Below are 14,833 nucleotides of genomic sequence, written 5' to 3' on the forward strand. Positions count from 1 at the left end.
GAATAAGTGGAGGACACCAGGGCATGTAGTTCCAAAGCTTTACTCACAGTCTGTTGTAGGTACAGGTGCCCGCATCCGTACCGTGTCCTTCAGGTCAGGAGCTCAGCCAACTTCCAGGCAAGATGAAGTACTCCTTTCCAACACTCTGCCAACATATTTGCCTTTTCTGAACATCTCCCTCTTAGTGCCTTTGAGTGAAGTACTCACAGTACTGAGTTACACTGGAGTTCCTCCTGTCAGATGTTCCTATGAACTCTACTTGTACGGCAGACAGCTGTAGCCTGCTTCGGGGACTCCTTACTACCTAGTCCCGGCTCACTATCGTTGCTGTTGTGCCCCCAAGTCTTGTGTGGGAATAAAGTGGTGACAACTTCTATTCCTCCGGTGTCTGCTGCAGGACCATTAGTATCCGTACAAGCTCGGGGACCGGACCCCGGCCTTGCGCTGTGAACTTGGGAAGGGTTCTCTCTTCCAACCCTGATCCTTAGTCCTCCTATTCTCCTTACGTTCCGTATTAATCCTTCTTCCCAATGGAGAATCAAGCTTCCTTTCTCTGTCTCTTTCCTGTGCCAGCAGACCCAGATCACTGTGGCCTGCTGCAGCACTTCCTTCTTCCATCCCTCTCCAAGGGATCTTCTCTGTCTCTCTCTCTGTCCTTCTACATCCTCACTCACTCACTGAATGACTGAACTACTGAACGACTGACTCAACTCTTCCCGCTCTTTTATGTATACTCAGCTCCACCCACCTCCCAGCACATTTCGTGTTCCAAGCAGGGAGCCACCAAGGGGTGCTATGCTACACTCCAAGCAGGGAGCTGCCGAAGGTGCTTTGCTACACTACTTTGTGGTGTGGGGTGCAGGTGTTGGAGTGTGGTCAGGTGCCTCCACTTTACCTGGATGGTGGGGTACCACACCTCAGGAGGAGGTGCAGTACCTCTGTGGTGACTGAACCCTCAGGGGCGCCACAGATAACATCAAGAAAATGTATTATTGGCACACTAATCAAGTGATTAAGCGTTTTTGTCTCTTTCTTCAGTATGTTAGGTATTCATTATGTAAACTAGGGGGCAGGTCAGTGAGGGATCAGTGACCTGTTAGCAGTCTGCATTATGAATACTTAGAGCACCGCATACACCAACCCCAGCCTAGGGCCCGAGAATCTCATTAACTACAAACTGAAAATAAAGATTAAAGAACAACCATTTAGATGAATTTTATCCACCAAGGTATCATTTTAATCACTAGAAGTGCACCGACCTGACACAGTGTATAGGTTACTGTGCACAATCCTGCTGACAGGTTCCCTTTAACCCCTTTCTGACATGAGACGTACTATCCCATCCACGGTACCCGGGTCCGTATGACCGGGGACGGTATAGTACGTCTAAGCGATCAGCGGCGCTCTCGGGGGGACGGGGGGCGCCACTGATCGCGGTCGGGTGTCAGCTGATTATCACAGCTGACACCCGGCACTATGTGTCAGGGGCGGTCACGGACCGCCCCGGCACGTTAACCCCTGGCACACTGCGATTAAACATGATCACAGTGTACCGGGGGATTAGGGAAGCACCAGGCAGGGAGGTGGCTCCCTCCATGCTTCCCTGAGACCCCCGGAGCAGCGCGATGTGCTGCGCTGTCCGAGGGTCTCCTTCCCAAGATGGCTGCGGGGGTCTCCGGGGGCCTGCAGGGAGGCAGCTTCCAGGCACGGAGGAAGACTGTGCAGCACTTGTCAGATCGCTGATCTGACAGAGTGCTGTGAAAACTGTCAGATCAGCGATCTGACACATTACAGTAATGTCCCCCCCTGGGACAATAAAATAAAGTAAAGAAAAATTTAAAAAAAAGTGTAAAAATAACTTATAAAAAATCCCTAAATAAATTTAAAAATAAATAAATAAATATTCCCTAATAAATTCATTTTTTGGAAATAAAAAAACAAAAACAATAAAAGTACACATATTTAGTATCGCTGCATCCGTAACGACCCGCCCAATAAAACTGTCCCACTAGTTAACCCCTTTAGTGAACCCCTTAAAAATAAAAATAAAAAACAAAGCAAAAAACAATGCTTTATCATCATACCGCCAAACAAAAAGTGCAATAACGCGCGATCAAAAAGACGGATATAAATAACCATGGTACCGCTGAAAACGTCATCTTGTCCTGCAAAAAACGATCCAGAACACAGCGTCATCAGCAAAAAATAAAAAAGTTATAGCTCGCAGAATAAAGCGATGCAAAAATATTTTTTATATAAAATTGTTTTCATTGCATAAAAGCGCCAAAACATAAATGAGGTATCACTGTAATCATACTGACCCGAAAAATAAAACTGCTTTATCAATTTTACCACACGCAGAATGATGTAAACGCACCCCCCAAGAGAAATTCATGAAATGCTGGTTTTTGTTCATTCTGCGTCCCAAAAATCGGAATAAAAAGCGATAAAAAAAGTCACGTGCCCGAAAATGGTACCAAAAAAAATGTCAAATCGTCCTGCAAAAAATAAGACCTCACATGACTCGGCGGGTTAAAATATGGAAAAATTATAGCTCTCAAAATGTGGTGATGCAAAAATTATTTTTACAATAAAAAGCGTCTTTTAGTGTATGACTGCTGCCAAACTTAAAAACCCGCCATAAATAGTAAATCAAACCCCCCTTTATCACCCCCTTAGTTAGTGAAAAATAATAAACTTTAAAAAAAAGGAATTAATTTCCATTTTTCCATTAGGGTTAGGGCTAGGGTTAGACTTAGGGCTAGGGTTAGGGCTGACATTAGGGTTAGGGGTGTGTTGGGGTTAGGGTTGGAGTTAGAATTGGGGTTTTTTCACTGTTTAGGCACATCAGGTGCTCTCCAAACGCAACATGATGTCTGATCTCAATTCCAGCCAATTCTGCGTTGAAAAAGTCGAACGGTGCTCCTTCCCTTCCAAGCTCTGCCATGCGCCCAAACAGTGGTTTACCCCCACATATAGGATATCAACCTACTCAGGACAAATTGCACAACAATTTTTGGGGTCCAATTTCTCCTGTTACCCTTGGGAAAATAAAAATTGGGGCAAAAATATCATTTTTGTGGAAAAAACAATATTATTTTTTTTATTTTTATTGCTCTACGTTATAAACTTCTGTGAAGCACTTAGGGGTTCAAAGTGATCACCACACATCTAGATAAGTTCCTTGTGGGGGTTTAGTTTCCAAAATGGGGTCCCTTGTGGGGGGTTTCCACAGTTTAGGCACATCAGAGGCTCTCCAAACGCGACATGACACCCGCAGACCATTCCATCAAAGTCTGCATTCCAAAACGTCACTACTTCCCTTCCAAGCCCTGACGTGTGCCCATACAGTAGTTTTCTCCCACATATGAGGTATCAGCGTACTCGGGACAAATTGGACAATAATTTTTGGGGTCGAATTTCTCCTGTTACCCTTGGGAAAATTAAAAAAAATGGGGACTAAAAGATCATGTTTTGGGAAAAATATGATCATTTTATTTTCACGCCCGAGTGTTATAAAATTCTGTGAAGCATTTGGGGGTTCAAAGTGCTCACAACACATCTAGATAAGTTCCTTGGGGGGTCTAGTTTCCAAAATGGGGTCACTTGTGGGGGAATTCCACAGTTTAGGCTCATCTGAGGCTCTCCAAACGCAACATGACACCTGCAGACCATTCCATCAAAGTCTGCATTCCAAACGTCACTACTTCCCTTCCAAGCCCTGACGTGTGCCCATACAGTAGTTTTCTATCATAAAAGGGGTATTAGCGTACTCAGGACAAATTGGACAACAATTTTGGGGGTCCAATTTCTCCTTTTACCCTTTGGAGAATAAAAAAATTGGGGACTGAAAGATCATGTTTGTGGAAAAAATAGGATTTTTTTTATTTTCACGCCCGGGCGTTATGAACTTCTGTGAAGCACTTGGGGGTTCAAAGTGCTCACCAGACATCTAGATAAGTTCCTTGGGGGGTCTAGTTTCCAAAATAGGGTCATTTGTGTGGGTTTCCACAGTTTAGGCACATCAGTGGCTCTCCAAAGGCAACATGACACCCGCAGACCATTCCATCAAAGTCTGCATTCCAAAACATCACTCTTTCCCTTCCGAGCCCCGACGTGTGCCCATACAGTAGTTTTCTCCCACATATAGGATATCAGCATACTCAGGACAAATTATACAACAACTCTTGGGGTCCAATTTCTCCTGTTACCCTTGGGAAAATAAAAAAAAAATGGGAACTAAAAGATCATGCTTGTGGAAAAAATAGGATTCTTTTATTTTCACGCCTGGGCGTTATAAACTTCTGTGAAGCACTTGGGGGTTCAAAGTGCCACCACACATCTACATACGTTCCTTGGGGGGTCTAGTTTCCAAAATGGGGTCTCATGTGGGGGTTTCCAAAGTTTAGTCACATCAGGGGCTCTCCAAAGGCAACATGACACCCACAGACAATTCCATCAAATTCTGCATTCCAAAACGTCACTACTTCCCTTCCAAGCCCTGACGTGTGCCCATACAGTAGTTTTCTCCCACATACGGGGTATCAGCGTACTCAGGACAAATTGGACAACAACTTTTATGGTCCAATTTATCCTGTTACCCTTGGGAAAATAAAAGATTGGGGACTAAAAGGTCATATTTGTGGAAAAAATGTGATTTTTTTATTTTCACGCCCAGGCGTTATAAACTTCTGTGAAGCATTTGGGGGTTCAAAGTGCTCATCACACATCTAGATAAGTTCCTTGGGGGGTCTACTTTCCAAAATGGTGTCATTTGTGGGGGGTTTCCAGTGTTTAGGCACATAAAAGGCTCTCCAAATGTAACATGGTGTCCGATCTCAATTCCAGCCAAAAAAGTCAAATGGCGCTGCTTCCCTTCTGAGCTCTGCCATTCGCCCAAATAGTGGTTTACCCCCACATATGGGGTATCAGCATACTCAGGACAAATTGCACAATAACTTTTGGGGTCCTGTTTCCCTTGGGAAAATAAAAATTGGGGGTGAAAAGATCATTTTTGTGGAAAAAATATGATTTTTTAATTGTACGGCTGTACGTTATAAACTTCTGTGAAGCCCTTTGGGGTTCAAAGTTCTCACCACACATCTAGATAAGTTCCTTGGGGAGTCTATTTTCCAAAATGGGGTCACTTGTGAAGAGTTTCCACTGTTTAGGCACATCAGGAGCTCTCCAAACGTGACATGGCTCCCAATCTCAATTTCAGCCAATTTTGCGTTGAAAAAGTCTAACGGCGCTCATTCCCTTCCGAGCTCTGCCATGCGCCGAAACAGTGGTTCCTTCCACATATCAGGTATCAGCATACTCAGGACAAATTGCACAATAACTTTTGCAGTCCAATTTCTCCTGTTACCTTTGGTAAAATAAAAAAAAAATTGGACCTGAAGTAATTTTTGTGAAAAAAAGTTAAATGTTTATTTTTTTAAAACATTCAAAAAATTTCTGTGAAGCACCTGAAGGGTTAATAAACTTCTTGAATGTGGTTTTGAGCACCTTGAGGGGTGCAGTTTTTAGAATGGTGTCACTTTTGGGTATTTTCTATCATATAGACCCCTCAAAGTGACTTCAAATGTGCTGCGGTCCCTAAAAATAAAATGGTGTTGTAAAAATGAGAAATCACTGGTCAACTTTTAACCCTTATAACTTCCTAACAAAAAAAAATGTTGGTTCCAAAATTGTGCTGATGTAAAGTAAACATGTGGGAAATGTTACTTATTAAGTTTTTTGTGTGCCATATCTCTGTGATTTAAGGGCATAAAAATTCAAAGTTGGAAAATTGCAAAATGTTGAAAATTTTCACCAAATTTCCGTTATTTTTTTCACAAATAAACGCAAGTTATATGAATGAAATTTTACCACTAACATCAAGTACAATATGTCCTGAGAAAACAGTGTCAGAATCACCAGGATCCACGGAAGCGTTCCAGAGTTATTACCACATAAAGGGACAGTGGTCAGAATTGTACAAATTGGCCCGGGCATTAACATGCAAACCACCCTTGGGAGTAAAGGGGTTAAAGTGTTTCAGTTCTTATAAAACCAGTGAATCAGAACATGTTTCCTCTAGATTGGTTGCCACTCTTATGGTCTGTGCACATGGATAACGGAAATGATTGCTCATTCTGCTGGTTGCTTCTTTTTAGAAGACGTTCCCTACTGTATATAGTTAAAATAACACCAACTGCAAAAACTACAAAAAAAAGACACCTGAGGAAAAACACTGCTTACATTTTCCTACATTGTCTACCTAGAAAAAACTATGTGGGCATGCTGGCATCTGTAAAGTGCTATGTACATGTACGCTTAGAAATAACGGAATATGTGTTACTCTCCTCCACTATTGGCCTGTGTTTAGAGGGTTAATGGGAAATATAGAGCCAATCTTCTCATGTTTTGTGTCCTACCCTTGAGACATTTATGATGTGTATCGTATTGATATGCCATTACTATCACCATTATAATTAGATTCAAAATTACATTAATCAATTTTATATTTTTATTTACTGATATTTTTAAATTAAGCATTGAAGGAAAGGATCAAGAGATGTTCTTGAAGATGCCTTCGTCTTTTGAAGATGTTTTGTGCTGGTCAGAAGGCCACAAGTAGATGTACAAGTCCTTCCATATAGGTACAGCACTGATGGTGGACATGCCGCACTTTCTTCAGGGCTCTAGATGTGGGGGTCTTCTGTCCATGCGATGTCTCTGGTGCTCTGGGGATAGCAGGCAAAAATGCAGCTTTCTCTGACAGCGCGAGCAGCCCTGGAGAATCCACGACGACACGATGATATCATCCGGCGGAAGATCGAACCTATGAGAAAAGATGTAAAACTCATGTAAGTAATGGGACTCCATTTTAGAGGATACCACTGTGGTGTCACTGAGAGAGGACGGTAGAGGGATGTTCTCCATACATGGGTAAGGGGATCATTGTCAGTCGTCATACATGTGACAATCCCACCACTGACAGATGACATCTGCTCCACATGAATTCTTCTCACTTACATAATAAAACATGGACCCTGTTGTCACACTTACCTCGCCTCCTTTCCCCCTCTTCTACTATCTCTGTTTTTTGTTGTTTTTTCAATTTTCGTGCAGACTTTCTTCTCTTCTGAGCAGGAGAATCTAATCAAAAATTCAGAAACAGATGTTGATGATAAACTTCTATAAGATTAGCTTTGTACCTTTATAGATTATGCAAACTGATTAAGGCCTGTTTCACACATCAGTTTTTTCCCGTCAGTCAAGATCCGCCAATTTTTTTAAAAAACGGATCTGCCAAAAAAGGGGCGGATCCGTTTTTTACACCCATAGACTTACATTATTGGCGGATCTTGACTGACGGTCGTCCGTCACACCGGTTATTTTACGGATCCTCCAAGATTTTAGCGGCTCCCGGGCGGATGAGACAGACCCTGCAACGTTTTTTTGCAGTGACGTTCTGCTATTTTCTCTCCGGGAAGCATTTTAATCCTTAACTACCGTCCCGGGAGCCGCTAAAATCTCTCTCTCTCCTCACCGGCACCAACCTCCCGAACTTGAATACCGGACCGGCCTCCCGCAAGCAATCGCGCCCATGACTGGGGTCGCCTTGCCTCCCGCGAGATCGATGGGGACGCCCGGCCTCCCGCAAGATCGCGACCATGGGGACACCCGGCCTCCTGCGAGATCGCGGCCACGGGGACGACCGGCCTCCTGCGAGATCGCGGCCATGGGGACGACCGCGGGCACTTTAAATTAAGCCGCATTGCTTCTTCCACGGATCCGTTCTCCTACGTGGTCCGACGTCATCCGACATCGCTAAATGGAGACGGATCAGTTTATTTCCACCTTTGGCGGATTTCAGCTGACCGCCGATGACGGAGGTATGAAACAGGCCTTAATATGCACCTGTAGCTTCTCTGTGTGCCGCCATGTGGGGTCTCCCAAAGGAAATATGTCCCCTTATTAACATGACATTACTTGCAGCTAGCCACAATGTTATTATGTAATCAGTTAGATAAAACGTCAGAGTAACTTCTAAGAGGACCTGTCACTAGGTCAAAAGTGTCCAGGATTCACTCTACTTTATTTCCACTGATCCCTTGACTATTCTGTTTCTTTTAGATTTGTTAAAATCCCCCATAGGGTTCTGAAGATTTGGGCCTTTTTATTTAGTGCTAACTGTAATTATCTTTACCATGGAGGCGTGACTCACAGGTAATTTTTGCCTGTAAACATGCCTCCAGAGAATCCTGTGAGCCACGCCCCATTGGTAAAGACAGTAAGTGTTAGCACTAAATAAAAAGTCCCAAATCTCTGGAACCATATGGGGTATTTTAACAAAACAAAAAACGGAATACTAAGGGGGACAATGGGAATAAAGAAAGTAATTTTCTGAGTCTTTAAGAGCTGATCCACATTTTACTTTTTTTATTATAGCTTATAATAGTATGGCCTATAAATCTGTACATACCTGACAATGAGAGCGAGGATGACTCGCTGATTTTGTCACCATCAAGTTTGGAAGAAGACTCTCTCTGCCTGTTTGGTAGAAGAAAGACAAGTAAATTCAAAGTAAAAACAATAGAAAAATGGAAGAACATCTGTCTGTAATCCCAATTCTACCAGCAGGAATAGAGTGTAACTAGTAATATTGGTCTGTAGTGAACTGGAAATGAATGGCTGGTCACATTGATCAGTTATTACTACAGTGATATCACAAGCCATACCCACAGAAATCAGAAATCATTAAGAGCTGGATGCTGGACCTATATTTGTGTTCTCGTGTCTTATATTTGGATCTGAACATATATCAGACCTAAATCTCATGATAATAATCTACTCACATGTCTGAGCTTTTTTCGCTATTCTCTGGGGAACACTTTGAAGATAACATGCGCTCTTCTACATTGTTCATCATCCCGGTACTTTTTGTATATAGCTGAAACAAGCAGAGAAATATAAAATTTGTATGGAGTTTGTATGTTCTCCCCTTGTTTGTGTGGGTTTCCTCCGTGTACTCCAGTTTCCTCCCACATTACAAAGACATATTGATAGGGAATTTAGATTGTGAGCCCCATCGGGGACAATGTTGATAATGTGTGCAATTTGTAAAGCGCTGCAGAATATGTTAGCGCTATATAAAAATAAAGATTATTATTATTTATTTTTATAAGATATCTTATATTTAAACTTTTTTCTAATTATAGGTTTTATACATTTTATTGTCCACATACTTACTTTAGAAAACCTTTGAGAAGATGACACAAAATTTTGGACTTCTGGACAGTCATTGTCCTCACTTGTGTTCTCCTCATCTGAATCCATATGTTGGTGTTTCTTAAAGCTAGCTGCAAAGTACAAAAGTTATAAAAGATTATTAGTATAAGACCATGGTCAGACAGTCACCATGCTATCACTAATAATAATGGGAAATAATTGACACATAACATGAAAGACAAGACACACTGCAGTTTCAGGCAGATGACGTCTCATTTTACTTACTATTAAAGTAGCAGGTGTCCTCATCTGATGCTAGATCAAGACATAACAGGGGCTTCTGACTTGGAAGGTTGAGAAAACTTAAGCAACATAGAAATGGATGAATTTTTATCTCATTTGCTCCTCCTGGAAAAGGAAGACAAGAAAGAAAGCAATACAGTCATTGTCAAAGAAGCTGGTCCAGATCTCTATTGTTTATATTAAAAACTGACGATGTAATGTAGCCGACATGAAGGAATTGTACTGAAAGTAGGAAGAAAACCTCAGTGCTGATCCTCACAGACACAACCATTTGTCTGGTCAGAGAGGTATAATAAGTCATTAATAATACTATTATAATATTACCTGTCCCAAGTCTCTGTGCTGGATTTTTTTGGAGCAGCCCAGTTATCAGGTTCCGAGCATCATCTGGAGCAATGTATTCATTATATCTCCAAGTTATGTCATCTGTTATATAAAAGGCAAATATTACAGGAAATTCAACCTTTACATTTAATTTCATGTAAACCATTTTCCTTAACAAAGCTAGAAACTAAATCACAAAACCAATTAAACCAAATAACTGTGACATCACACAGCATTCAGAATATTTTACTTACCCCTGACGACACTGAGTAAAATCTCCCTTTGGGAATCTCCATAAAATGGTGTAAATCCATAAAGAAATTCATATAGGATGATCCCTACTGACCACCAGTCAATAGGCCTGCCATATGCTGTCCTTAAGACGACTTCTGGAGCCATGTAATGAGGGGTGCCACCAGTCTGGAATACAACAGAATAATTAGATGATGATCAATAAATATAAATGTGATACATAACATCAATGGAAACATTTTCTAGATGAGAAATTATCAGAGAAGGAGAAAGAGATGAGATTTCTGAAGTAGAAGGTCCGGTAAGTAAAGCTGACCTCATTATCATCGAACTCGCTGGTGATGTCCTCAATTGGAGCTCTGTAGATGTCTGATGTTGGTCTCATGATGCCGAGTGTTGAAAGTCCAAAATCTGTGACTTTAATATGTCCTGTTGATGTTATCAGGAGGCTGTGAAAGAAAAAAATGAAGTTAGCCCCGAGTAATAACCCACATACTGTAAGAGAAACTTTAACCTTCTTCCCCATTATTATACTATAAGGGTCACTTACTTCTCGGGCTTCAGGTCTCGGTGGACCACACCATAGCTGTGCAGGTATTCCACAGCAAAAATCGTTTCCGCTATGTACATACGGGCCAGGGGGACAGGAAAACGACCAATGTCCTTTAAAAGATTGTCACAGCCTCCTCCTACAGTAGAAAGCAAATATGACAGGTGAGGGTTTGTTACAATGCAAATTACACATGATTAAGGTGAAAAAGAAATAGGCGGACACATTGGGGCAGGATCTCATACATAGAGATGGACTGAATAATATAGTGTGTATACTGTGAAACAGTGCCCAGGGTGGTAGCCGTAGGCGAGTGCCATGAGTCAGACACCTTAGCACATTACCGAAAACAGGGGCCTGTTTCCAGTGTGCGTGAAGCTGTTGTAGCTGTTGACACCTCTCGGCTTCTCTGGTCTGTCACACAGCGTGGCTGGGGTTCCCCGTGACTCCACGAATGAGAGATCACAACGGTGTATAGAAACAAGTTTGACTTTACTGTTCTTTTCATTGATCAAAAAAAGCACAGCAGGAGACACAGACATCTTTCTTTAGGTTACAATACAGTGGCATGTCTTCAACAAACATTTTTCACCAGCACAAGTGGTGAAACTTTTCACTATCAGAGTTAGGGGCTTTTACATTTCTTAGATAGCTAGAAATCTTCAGCTGCATCTTCCTACTTTCTCTAGCATTAGCCCACTTTCATGTACCACTTAGAAAAAGCGTCTGTGGCTAACTTCTTTACTATATGTGCCCCCAGCCTCGCCGACTTGTCTTTTCTTAGACCCACAGCTCTCAAGCCTTGGCTAACACTTTGCATTCCCGGAGTCTCATAGGATCTCTCACAAGTTGCTGAACCAGAGTTCCCTTCACTAACTGGCCTACTAGGAGTATTCCACCGATGAGCGAGCCATGGACGCATGCGGAAGACGGTCATCATCGCTGCGTCTGACAGGTGAGTATCAACCACCAAGCACTGCTGCGTCACTTGTGAGATCTGCCTATTTGGCAGCTAACTAGCAACCATTTAGCGATGCACAAGCGATCCTGACCTGGTCGTATCGTGGTCGGGATCGCTGGTGCATCACTAAATGTAACGGGGCCTTAACCCACAACTGTATACTACACAGTGACCCTACAAAGAGGCCTAGCCGGACCTCATCTACTATTCTCTAAATTATTTCTCTGTGAAAGTTCCTATTTATAAAAATTGTTCAAGTAAAGAGAAATCTTCCATTTATCCATAGTGGAAATTGCTGCCATGCTCAGTGAGGGCTTACAGGGGAGACGTTCACAGAGATCAATGGTTTTTCCGGCATCTTGGTAACAGATACATTATAGTAATTGCAGTGTGGACATGTACTCGTCCTAGTGGGCACATTCTGGTTATATATAGGTGCTAGGATTAAGCCATTGAGGCTGGATATAGATACAACGGATGTGTCCTACCTGGCAAATACTCCATGACCATACACAGATGAATTTTAGTAGGAAAGGAGCAGAACATGGAGGCCACAAAGGGACAATCAGCAAAGATTGAGATGTCCCTTTCCAGAAAGGCTCGTTCAAGTCTCCTTGGCTCTTTAAGGTTCTGTATGTCTATTTTCTTCATAGCACATACTTGGTTTGAGTCTTTATGGCGCACTAGGTGGACGGCCCTGGAGAAAAGTAAAATCCAAGATTTATTATAAATTCTTACTAATAATGTGTCTATAGACCTCATCTAATGATCTCCTGACCTAATAGTTAATACTAGATGTGAGGCCATCACTAGAAAGCCATGTCTAGAATTACATAAAATAACACTCCATAAATGAACACTAGTGGGGGTCCTCTTCCCCGTCACATCCTACCTGACCTGAATATTGACTGATGTGGACAGTGATGTGGATTCATATAATTTCTCTATGGGAGCATTGCAGGGGCAAAGCACAGAGACATAGGCATCGTCATAAGGAGCCCTGGGAAATAAATTATTATACCAAAATAAAGCTCACCCAAAAGATCCAGAGCTGATCAGTTTGATCGGCTTATAGTCGTTCTTACAAGGTAACCTCCAGGGGTTATATGATCCAATCGAGGCCTATAAAGGAATAAGAAATGACAGTAAGACACAGAAGCTGGAGAAACATGTCAGCTCCAGATGCAGGAAGGTCTCACTTCTACATTATGTCCCTACTGATTACACTACAGCAGATGTAGAGGAGGTGATACAAGCCGGACCCTCCACAGACACTATTATATTATAGGGGGATATCCCCCATACACATATGTCATTGTACTGCAAGGCAGGATAGGGGACATCACACAGAGGAGGTAGAATAGTAACGTCATCATCACACACAATAGGTCTGATCTACATGAAAAACAGCGATATCCCATTATCATATGGGGTATAATATGGGATGTGTAATTCACACCCGTCATCAGATGATACACAGACGTCCCTCTGATACTTACACTGTCAGATTCCTGGATGATCTCTGGTGTCTCACATATTCCTCCATCAGTATTTGCCGGCACAGTTATTCCTAAAGTAATGATGAAATAATGAAGAGACGTCATGTATAAGTCTATATCAGCACTTATTATATAACATCCATATAGTGAAGGAAATGCCAAGACCCCTGTACATGGAGTAATACAAGGTGTATGGATATTCTGCACACACTGTGTATAGTTATGGCATATCTATATACTGTATACTCTACCATAAATGTGTGCTTCTTCAGGATCTAATCGAGTCACATCAATGACGTGATTGGGGGCTGAGAAAAGCCCAGAGGGGAGAAGCCAAATTACATCAGCCCCCTCCATTATAGTCTATAGGGGTTCATGAGCCGTCACCGGCCTCATACAGAGGATGAGGAGTAAATCTCCATATTCTCTGCCGTTCTCTATAACTTGATATTGAATGTAAAATATTAGATGATCGGCTTACCTTCCATCAGATCAGGGTTTAGCCCCGGCTGACGGGTATCAGGGTCAGCAATATGGAGGTTTTGTGTCTCTTTGGAGTCATCTTCTGATGTTTCCTGATGGATATAATATATACAATTAATATAACATTTCACAGACACTAAATGACTGTATATATAAGGCAGGAAGGAGTAATACTGGATTTACATGATAATTTCGGTATAGGTCGGACTATACACGGCGAATCTCTCCAGTAAGTCCATATTAATATATAAGGGACTTGTATGTACCACTGTTCTCTAATAACGTCTATCAGAACTGCAGCATTTACAAGAAGGAAGATTGTGATAATCGCATGAGACAGAGGCGGAAATACAAACTCTGCACTGCTGAGTACAGACTGTCATCACAGATGATGGAGCCGCAGAGACAGGCTGCCATAAAATATCCTGTGTCTGCCTGGAGCGGACAGAGAGGCGTCTGATATCACACATCTGACCTTCTGCTATATGACTGGTAATCTGGGGAAGAATAAAACCAAGAATGTGTGCTTGTGCTAACTGATGTAGACGGGTTATTAACCACATAATACAGAATAATGACAGGATTGCAGGTACAATATAGATAAAATACCATATTTTTCGGATTACAAGGCGCACTTTTTCAAAAATATGGTGCACATGTATGAGGACAGGAGCAAACAATTATTAATAAGCATGAAAATCAGATGCCGCTGATAGGAAGAGTTGCCGCCTATAGTTGTCGGAGATTGAGCCACAATTCAATATGTGTCAGGTAAGGGGTAAACTGCACATATAGCGATGAATCCGGGACGTGGAGTGTGACAATAACTGCAGGTATATTCTCCTGCTGTACTGATGGCTGCTGGAAATATAGAATCTTATCTACGGTATATAACTGTTTGCCTCTGTCCTCATATACGGCATTTATCTACATTACACCTGCACTCCTGTCACCATACTTTATTATAAGGCTAATAACCCGCCTATGTCAATTAGTACAAGTACTCATATTTGGGGTTACTCTGATTTACCGCATTATTCGCTGCTTGTGCAGTCGGCAGTTTTTAGCACCATTGTGGACATTTATTGTTAATCTGGAGACGATCAGACAACATGGACATGAGATGAAGAAGATGACGGATCCTTACCAGACGCTCCGGTGAGTAGGCCGGATACTCCAGTACTAGCAGGACATTTTGGGCCAATTGTTTAATAAAGGCCAATTCTCCATTGTGGGATTTTT

At 42.1% G+C, this 14,833-nt stretch overlaps 1 protein-coding gene across 1 annotated transcript in view; it reads right to left on the minus strand.

Annotated features, from left to right (window-relative positions):
* LOC141084406 (uncharacterized) overlaps nucleotides 1–12,260 on the minus strand; it is a 78,153-nt gene extending 65,893 nt beyond the window's left edge. Inside the window, exons 1-11 of the mRNA XM_073569133.1 lie at nucleotides 12,098–12,260; nucleotides 10,649–10,787; nucleotides 10,415–10,547; nucleotides 10,101–10,266; nucleotides 9,847–9,948; nucleotides 9,505–9,627; nucleotides 9,241–9,350; nucleotides 8,847–8,941; nucleotides 8,474–8,541; nucleotides 7,054–7,143; nucleotides 6,674–6,777 (exon numbers count right to left, since the gene is read on the minus strand). Of these exons, the coding sequence (XP_073425234.1) occupies nucleotides 6,674–6,777; nucleotides 7,054–7,143; nucleotides 8,474–8,541; nucleotides 8,847–8,941; nucleotides 9,241–9,350; nucleotides 9,505–9,627; nucleotides 9,847–9,948; nucleotides 10,101–10,266; nucleotides 10,415–10,547; nucleotides 10,649–10,787; nucleotides 12,098–12,260 (1,293 nt within the window). The remainder of the gene's footprint in view (nucleotides 1–6,673; nucleotides 6,778–7,053; nucleotides 7,144–8,473; nucleotides 8,542–8,846; nucleotides 8,942–9,240; nucleotides 9,351–9,504; nucleotides 9,628–9,846; nucleotides 9,949–10,100; nucleotides 10,267–10,414; nucleotides 10,548–10,648; nucleotides 10,788–12,097) is intronic.
* Nucleotides 12,261–14,833: the final 2,573 nt, after the last annotated feature.

This window comes from Dendrobates tinctorius, unplaced genomic scaffold (assembly GCF_039654945.1).
Source record: "Dendrobates tinctorius isolate UK_male_01 unplaced genomic scaffold, ASM3965494v1 ptg000022l, whole genome shotgun sequence".
Taxonomy (NCBI): Eukaryota; Metazoa; Chordata; class Amphibia; order Anura; family Dendrobatidae; genus Dendrobates; species Dendrobates tinctorius.